At 46.8% G+C, this 9,148-nt stretch overlaps 1 protein-coding gene across 5 annotated transcripts in view; it reads left to right on the plus strand.

The window, feature by feature from the left end:
• Positions 1 to 1,375: 1,375 nt before the first annotated feature.
• Positions 1,376 to 9,148, plus strand: part of LOC127007884 (uncharacterized) — an 88,894-nt gene continuing 81,121 nt past the window's right edge. For all 5 annotated transcript variants that reach the window (XR_007760662.1, XR_007760663.1, XM_050879329.1 and 2 more), the window contains exons 1-2: positions 1,376 to 1,448; positions 8,490 to 8,750. Coding sequence is in view for 3 of the 5 variants with exons in the window: in XM_050879329.1 (XP_050735286.1) it covers positions 8,553 to 8,750 (198 nt within the window). In the remaining 2 variants the exon portion in view is untranslated. The remainder of the gene's footprint in view (positions 1,449 to 8,489; positions 8,751 to 9,148) is intronic.

Raw genomic sequence — 9,148 nt, forward strand, 5'->3', positions numbered from 1 at the left:
TTTCCCTCGTGGAATTAAAAGCCGGAGTTCCGAAGTGATGTTCTCTCTCTCTCTCTCTCTCTCTCTCTCTCTCTCTCTCTCTCTCTCTCTCTCTCTCTCTCTCTCTCTCTCTCTCTCTCTCTATTATTATTATTATTATTATTATTATTATTATTATTATTATTATTATTATTATTATTATTGTTACTATTGTTGTTGCTGTTGTTTGTCTGATCCTCCTCCTCCTCCTCCTTTCTCTTCTTCTCTTACTCCTCTTCCTTCGTTCCTTCTTCCTCCTCCGCCTCCTCTTCATCATCATCATCACCATCATCATCTACTCTCGTTCACTTTTTTATTTTATTTATTTTTGTTTACTTTTTCCTATTTTACTTTTCTATTCGTCAAAAGATCCACTTAACACTTCGAGGAGGAGGAGGAGGAGCCACTTAGGCCACTTCGACTTCTCTAAGAGCAAGTTGAAATTAGAAGAAGCAGGAAAAGTTTTGCTGGAAGCCCTTAATCTGCGCGTTCTTAAAGCCAGGGAGAGAGAGAGAGAGAGAGAGAGAGAGAGAGAGAGAGAGAGAGAGAGAGAGAGCAAACAGACAGGCAGATTGATTGATACACTAACAGATATATCAACACACAGACACAGAGAGACAGACAAACATACATACATACATACATACATTCAAACAGACAGACAGACACACACAGGAAGCCCATTGGAATCTAGTCGGCAATCAAACCCTATACACACACACACACACACACACACACACACACACACACACACACACACACACACACCTGTTGTTCACCTGTCACCCGCTTCGACACTTTTATTACGCGCTCCGAACGCCCGAAACACAAAAGAAATGATGTATCCGCGCTGAAAAAATATATAAACGGCATCCCCGACTAATGAGGTGTGTTGGTGCGTGGGGAAGAGATGGGGAAGGAAGGTGATGAGGGGTGGGGAGAAGAGGAGCGGGGAAAGGTAGGGAATGGTAGGGAAGGGTAGGGAATGTTGTTGTTGTTGTTGTTGTTGGGAAAAGGTATGGTAGATGATGGTAGAGTGAAAGGGAATGACTGTCAAGGAGATAAAAAAAAAAGGGGGAGAGAAGGATATGAAAGAAAAAAAAAATGGACAGGAAAAGACGGAGTTGCTGTTGTTGGTAATGGTGGTGATGTTATTGTTGTTGGTGGTGGTGATGGTGGTGATGGTGATGTTATTGTTGGTAGTGGTGATGTTATTGGTGGTGGTGGTGATGTTATTGTTGGTAGTGGTGGTTGTGATGGTGGTGGTGATGGTGGTGGACCCTCAAACTTAACATGCTAACTCTCCCTCTTTCTCCCTCAACATATTAACTCTCCCCCTTTCTCCTTCTTCCACAGACTCGCTCCGCTACTCCCGCTTCTCCCTCGGCTCCCGGGAACGTGTTGCGGACACCTTGGATGCTTCTATACAGGTGAGGCGTGACCCTTGACCTTTGACCTCACAGCCACCTCCCCGACCCCCTTCCCCCTCTGTCCCTGACCTAACCTACCTCATGCAATAGTAAAGGAAGCAGCTCAACGGCGTGAAAAATAAGTTAGGAAATAAAAGCCCGCTAATCACTGCCCGTATAAATGAGTGTAAAAATGATTGGCCGAAAGAGAGGTTATATGAGACAAGTTTTTTCTCCTTTTTCTGGATAGTTATGGAAAAAGAAATAAGGAAAGAAAAAGACTCATTTCTCCCCACCCTTCCCTCCCTTCCCCCTTTCCCTATCATTTCCCACCCCTCTCTTCTTCTCCCCATCTTCCTCCAACCCCTCTGTTCTCCCCACGCTCCCCACCTCCCCTTTCCCTACCATTCCTCCACCCCTCTCTTCTTCTCCCCCCATTTTCCTCCCCTCCCCTTCTATTTTCACCACGCACCCCACCTCCCCTTTCCCTATCATTCCCCACCACTCTCTTCTATTCCTCCCCATCTTCCCCCTCCTCCCCTTCCATTCCCCAGCCCCTCTATTCCCACCACTCTCCCCTCCTCCCCTTTCCCTACCATTCCCACCCTCTTCTCCCCATCTACCTCCCATCCCCTTCTATTCCTTAGCCCCTCTATTCTCCCCACCCTCCTCTCCTCCCATTTTCCCTGACATGTCCTACCCTATATAGCTTTTTTCTTCTTTATGGTCAATTATAGAAGGACTTAACGCACCTCCTCCGCCTCCTCCTCCCCTCCCCCCCTCCCCCCTTTTCCCTGACCTGACATGACCTACCCTATATAGCTTTTTTCTTCTCTAAACAGTTATATAAGGACTTCAGGCACCTCGTCCTCTCCTCCCTCTCTTCCCCTTCCCCCTCCCCCTCTTCCCGTTCCTCACCTACCATTTTTATTTATTTTTTCTCTCTTCCTCGATACTAAAATAAAAGAACTTACAGAGACCTCCTTCCCCCTTCCCCCTCCTCCTCCTCCCCCCTCTTCCCTTCCTTCACCTACCATATATAGTTTTTCTGATTGTTTTTTTTTCCTCTTCGGTACTAAAATAGAACTACCTAGAGGCATGTCCCCTTCCCTCCTCTCCTTTCCTCTTGACCTGACCTCGACCTACCTTGTTTAGTGAGTTATTTCCTTGAGTTGTCTTGGTGATGTTTAGAGAGGAAGGAGAAAAAAGATAATTGATGCCGAAGGAAAGGGAGAAGGAGAACAAAATTAGGAAGGAGAGGAGGAGAAGGACAAGAAACAGAGGAAAAGGATTAGCAAAAAATATATATATATATAGATAACGAAGAACCAGAAAGACAACACGAGAAAAAAAAGAGGAAGAAGAAGAGGAGGAGGAAGAGGAAAAGATTTGGCGTTGCTTAGAGAAAAGAAAGGAAGGAAAGAAGGAATGGAGGAGAATATGATGCCTAAGGGAAAAGAGTAGATGGAGAGAAAAAGAAGAAGAAGAAGAAAAAGATGAGTAGATGCTTATAAGAGGCAAAGGAGAGAGAGGGAGAAGAAAGAAGACCAATAATGCATAAAGGAAGAGAGTAAATGGAGAGAAAAAAAGGAGAAAGAGAGTAGGTGATGCTTAGAAGGACTGCAAGAGAGAGGAGAAAGGGGAGATGAAAGGAAAGAGGATAAAGAGAAGAAAGGAGAGAAAGGAAGATAAGAGGAAAGAGGATAAAGAGAAGAAGAGAAACGGAGAAAGGAGGAAAGAGAGAGAGATAGAGGAAGGTTAGATGATACAATAGAAGGGAAGAAAAGAGGAAAGAGGATAAAAAGGAGAGAAAGGAAGGGAAAGAGATAGAGGAAGAGGAAGGGTAGATGATACAATAGAAGGGAAGAAAAGAGGAAAGAGGATGAAGAGAAGAAGAGAAAGGGAGGGAAAGGAGGAAAGAGATAAAGGAAGAGGAAGGGTAGATGATGCAAGAGAAGGGAAGAAAAGAGGAAAGAGGATAGACAGAAGACGAGAAAGGGAGGGAAAGGAGGAGAATTAGAGGAAGGTTAGATGACAGAAGAGATGGAAAGAAAGAGATATAGGAAGGGTAGATGATGCAAGAGAAGGGAAAGAAAGAAGGAAAGAGGAAGAGGAAGGATAGATAATTCAGGAAGAGGGTGAGAGAGGAAAGAGGAAAGAGGAAGGAGGAAGGAAAAGCGCCACCTGTTCCGACACCAAGGTTGAATTTTCCTCTTGTCCTTAAGGAGCCGTGACCCTAATTGACGGTGATGGACGGCTGGCTTTACTGGAGGAGGAGGAGGAGGAGGAAGAAGAGGAGGAGGAGGAGGAGGAGGAGAAAAGAGAGAAAGAACAGGAAAAGACGGAGGATGTAGATTAAAAGAAAAAAAAAACAAAACGAATAAAATAATGAAGAGCAAACACAAAGAGGTAAAGAGGAAGAGGAAGAAGAGAAGGAGGAGGTTGATTAGAAGAGGAACCAAGAAGAATAAAATGAACAGCAAAAACAAGAGGAAAAGAGAGGAAGAGGAAGAGGAAGAAGAGAAGGAGGAGGTTGATTAGAAGAGGAACCAAGAAGAATAAAATGAACAGCAAAAACAAGAGGAAAAGAGAGGAAGAGGAAGAGGAAGAAGAGAAGGAGGAGGTTGATTAGAAGAGAAACCAAGAAGAACAAATGAAGAAAAAAAAAAGAAAGAGGAGAAGAGAGAAGAGAAGAATAGAAGGAGGAGAGAACAAAGAAGAGAGAGAAGGATTAGAAGAAAAAAACAAGACAAAACAAGAAGAGAAAAGAGAGGAGGAGGAGGAGGAGTAGAAGATGAACAAGAGACGTAGAAGAATTAGCAGAAGAAAAAGAAAAGCAAGAGAAAGAAAAAGATGATAAAGAACAGAAACAAGAATAAGAGTAAAAGGAAGAGGAAGAGAAGGAGAAGAAAGAGGAGGAGGAAGAGGAGGAAAATAAAACACGAAGAAGAGACAGAAGGAAAGATGAAAGAAAAGTGATGGAAATGGAGAGAAAGGAAAAGAAAAAAAATAAGACGAAGATTAAGATATAGAACAAGAGGAAGAGGAGGAGGAGGAGGAGGAGGAGGAGGAGGTGTATAAGGGCCTCCATTAGTGACCGGTGATTAATGGCTCTTCCCTCCTCCTCCTCTTCCTCCTCCTCTTCCTCCACCTCCCCTACCCTTCCTCTCCATCTTCTTTTTCTCTCCATCTTCCTCACCTTTCCTCCACCTCTCTCTCCATCTCCCTCATCTTTCTTCCGTCTTTCATCTCATTGTCTTCATTTTTCCTCCCTCCTTCACTCTTCTCCTCCTCCTCCTCCTCCTCCTCCTCCTTACCCTCCTCCTCTTCCTCATTCCTCTCTCTTTATTTTTCCACCTCTTCGTCTTCTTCTCTTCCTCTCCTCCTCCTCCTCCTCCTTCTTCTCTTCCTCTTCCTCCCTTATCACTGCTTCCCTTCTTCTCCCTACGTCTTCCTTTTCTTCTCAATCCTCCCCCCTCTCCCTCATCTTCCCTCTCTACTCCTCCCCCTCCCCCCCCCTGCTGTCCATCACCACGGCATAGATCTTCACTAAACACTCCGACCAGACAGTAACCTTGTTGTGGGCGGCAGGTGTGGCCCGACCCTGCCAGACATGCCCCTTCTCTCCCTTCCCTTCCCTTCCCTTCCCTTCCTCCCCGTACCCTTCTCTCCTCCATCCATCACCTTCCCTTCCCTTTCATGCCCTTCTCTTCCTCCCATCTCTCTCTCTCCTTCTCTTCCCTTCCTCATCCTTCCTTCCCTTTCATTCCCCTTCCTCCCCTTCCCTTCTTCCCATCACCCTCCTCTTCTCTTTCTCCTATCACACTCTCCCTTCCCTCCCATTACCCTTCTCCTCCTTTCCTCCCATCATACTCCCTCCCATCACTCCCTTTCCTCCCCCTCCTCCTCCTCTTCCCATCACCGTCCCTTCCCTCCCATCACATCCGTTCTTAGTCTCCCTGAAACCTCCTAATCTCATCTGTCTCTCTCTCCCTCCTCCCGTCTCTCTCGGTTTCTCTTTTTCCTTCCCTCTCTCTTCTCCTCTCTCACTTCCTCAATCTCCTTTTCTTTACTCCTCCCTCTTTCTCTCGCTCCTTCCTCTTTCCCCCTTCTCTTTTTTATTCCTTTAGTTTTCTTCTCAACCCTTCATCTTCATCCCTTCCCTTTCCTTCATCTCCTTTCCCTTTCCTTCCTTTCCCAAGCTTTCTTCCTTAAGTCTCCCCTTCCTTCTTCAACCATTTACCTTCACCCCTTCCCTTTCCTTCGTCTCCTTTCCCTTTCCTTCCTTTCTCTAGCTTTTTTCCCATACCTCTCCTCTTCCTTGAGTCTCCCCTTCCTTCACCCCTCCCCTTTCTATTACCTCCTTTTCTCCCCATTCCTTCCTTTACCTCTTTTCTTACCCTTTCCGTCCCTTCCTCAACCCTCCTCTCTTCACTCCTCCCCTTCCTCTCGCCTCCTTTTTCCCCTTCTTCTTCCCTTTCACCTCTCTCTTCCCTGTTTTTCTCCCTCCCTCCTTCCTTGTTCTGTATCTCTTCACATCATAAAAATAAAACACTGAACACATTCGTAGTTATGCATTCGAGTCACGCACGGAAGAGTTACCTGTATTTTTTGCTGTTGTTGTTGTTGTCTTCGTTGTTTTGTCGAGCAGGAAGGTGTGGGGTTCAGCAGCTCGATCGTCCACCTTTAATTAGCAACCCTCACACCTGTAGCTCACACCTTTCACGGCACAGGTGGACAACGAAATGATCACCTGCTAATTGTCTGCAGAGGGGAGGATTATGACACCTCTCTCTCCTTCCGATTTTTACCTCTCTCTCTCTCTCTCTCTCTCTCTCTCTCTCTCTCTCTCTCTCTCTCTCTCTCTCTCTCTCTCTCTCTCTCTCTCTCTCTCTCTCACCTATAGTACTTCTTTTTCTATAGGAGCAGTGATTAGTTAGTTTATTTTTCGTTTTCATTTAGTTTTTTTTTATCCTTGAGTTGCTTCCTTTACTTACTGAAAAAAAGGAGTGTGGTGAAATTTTTTTAATGAATGAATGAACAGTGTTGGTATGGAAGCCGTTTTGATGTTCCCCTCTTGAAAAAAAAAAAAAATAGCTCTAGTATATTCTGTATGTATTCAACACCCTCCACTTTTTCATACTAACTCTTTCTTTGACCATAACCTTCACACTTTTAATCAACGGCTTCCACTGTACTTCCATCCAATACATTTCCATACTATGTTCATTTAGCGGCCTCCACCTTTCCATATCTCCGGCATCCATCACCACTCCACCTGTAATACCTGTAACACCTGCCGGTAACCTCCACCTTGTCCTCATAACTCCTCCTACGATAGCCTTCACCTTTTTCATTAGCGGCCTCCACTTCCACTTTCATCCAACACATTTACATACTGCGTTCATTTAGAGGCCTCCACCTTTCCATATCTCCGGCATCCATCACCACTCCACCTGTAATACCTGTAACACCTGCCGGTAACCTCCACCTTGTCCTAATAACTCCTCCTACGATAGCCTTCACCTTTTAATTAGCGGCCTCCACATACTTATCAAACATTTTCATACCACGTTCATTTAGCGGCTTCCACCTTTCCATATCTCCAGCATCCATCACCACTCCACCTGTAATACCTGTAACACCTGCCGGTAACCTCCACCTTGTCCTCATAACCCCTCCTTCAACCATATCAGGACACCTCTCCTCCCGAGACTGACCTATCTTTCGGCCACTCCTCTAACTCTTTTTAGGAGCAGAGACTAGCGGGTTTTTTTTTCATATTTGTTTCATTTTTTTTATGCCATTGAACGGACTCCTTTGCTGTAAAAAATAGAAATAGCCTTCACCTTTTTAATCAGCGGCCTCCACTTCCACTTTCATCCAACACATTTACATACTGCGTTCATTTAGCTAGGTCCACTTTTGCATGCTTCCACCATCCATCACTGCTCCACCCTTATCACGTAATAACTCTTTCCTTCAACCATATTCACGTTATTAATCAGCGGCTTACTCTTCCACTCTGATCCACCATATTTCAATAACACGATCATTCATCCACCTCGTCCGTTAAATAACCCTTCCATCTATCACCACTCCACCTGTAACACCTGCCAGTATCATCCACCTGTCCATAACAACTTTCTTTAATCATCACCTCCATTTTTAATCAACGGCTTCAACTTCCACTTCCATCCCACACATTACCCTAACAATCTCATCTTGCCGTTTCCACCTTTCCCTATCTTCACCATCAATCACCTCGCCACCTGTAACACCTGCCAGTATCCTCCACCTGTCCCTAATAACTCCTTCTTCCACATCCTTCACATTTTTAATCATCGGCTTCCACTTTGCTCTCAATCACTACATTTCCATAACACGTTCATATTGCCGCTTCCACCTTTGCATATCTCCACCATTAATCATATCGCCGCCTTCAACACCTGCGATTAACCTGCACCTTCTCCTAATAACCTTTTCCTTAACCGTAACTCACGTATTTTTAATCAGCCGCTTTTTAACTTTTCCTCTTTCTCTTTGTGTATTTTTATTTCATTCTTTCTCTCCTCCTCAATTTTCTGCTGCCTATTACTAATCCCTCTTTATCTCGCTCTCACCCTTTCTCCTCTTCCTTTCTTCCCTTTGCCCTTTCTTATGTCCTTTCCCTCCCTTACTCCTTCCCTTCTTCCATCTTCCACACTTCTTCCGCCTTCCTTTCCCTTCCTTTCTCCCTTTTACTCCTCCCTCTTTCTCTCGTTCTTGCCCTTTCTTTCCTTCCCTCCTATCCCCCTGCCCTTCCTACGTCCTTTCTCTCCCTCACTCTTGCTTCCCTTCTTCCGTCTCCCTTTCTCTCCCCTTCTTTTATTCCTCCCTCTTTCTCTCGCTCTTACCCTTTCTTCCCTTCTCTCCTATCCCCTGCCCTTCCTACCACCTTTCTCTCCCTTCCTCCGTCTTTCTTTCCCTCCCCTTCTTTCTTTTACTCCTTCCTCTTTCTCTCCCCCTTGCCACCTCCATGCCCTTACCTGCCGCTAACCTGCACCTGCCGCGCCTCCACAGGTCGACCTGGCCGCTGACGTGATCACGTATGACTCCGACGACGAGGGCGACACACCCAGCAGGATGTCCGGGCGGCGGCGGGGCGCGGGCGGCGGCGAGGGCGGCGGCGCGGGCGGGGTGGCGAGGAACAAGCGCGGCACGCCCATGTACTCCCGCGAGGACATCCGCGAGCAGTACTGCATCAACGACAAGGAGCTGCACGCCCTCGAGGCCTCCAGACGCAAGCCCATCTTCGGCTGCCTCACCTCCGGGAACACGCAGGTAAGGGGGGAGGGGAGGAGGGAGAGGGAGGGGAGAGAGAGAGAGGGAGGGGGGAGAGGTAGAGGGAGGGGGGAGAGGGAGAGTGAGGGAGGAAAGGAGCCCATCTTTGCCTGCCTCACCTCCGGGAACACGCAGGTAAGGGGGGGGTAGAGGGAGGGGAGAGAGGGAGAGGGAGGGGGGAGAGGCAGTGGGAGGGGGGAGAGGTAGAGGGAGGGAGGAAAGGAGCCCATCTTTGCCTGCCTCACCTCCGGGAACACGCAGGTAAGAGAGGAAAAGGGAGGGAGGGAGGGAAGGAGGGATTGAGGCAGGGAAGGAGGGATTGAAACAGGGAAGGAGGGATTGAGACAGGGAGGGAGGGAAGGAGGGATTGAGGCAGGGAGGGAGTGAGGGAAGAAGCT

Source organism: Eriocheir sinensis, chromosome 36, assembly GCF_024679095.1.
Source record: "Eriocheir sinensis breed Jianghai 21 chromosome 36, ASM2467909v1, whole genome shotgun sequence".
NCBI lineage: Eukaryota > Metazoa > Arthropoda > Malacostraca > Decapoda > Varunidae > Eriocheir > Eriocheir sinensis.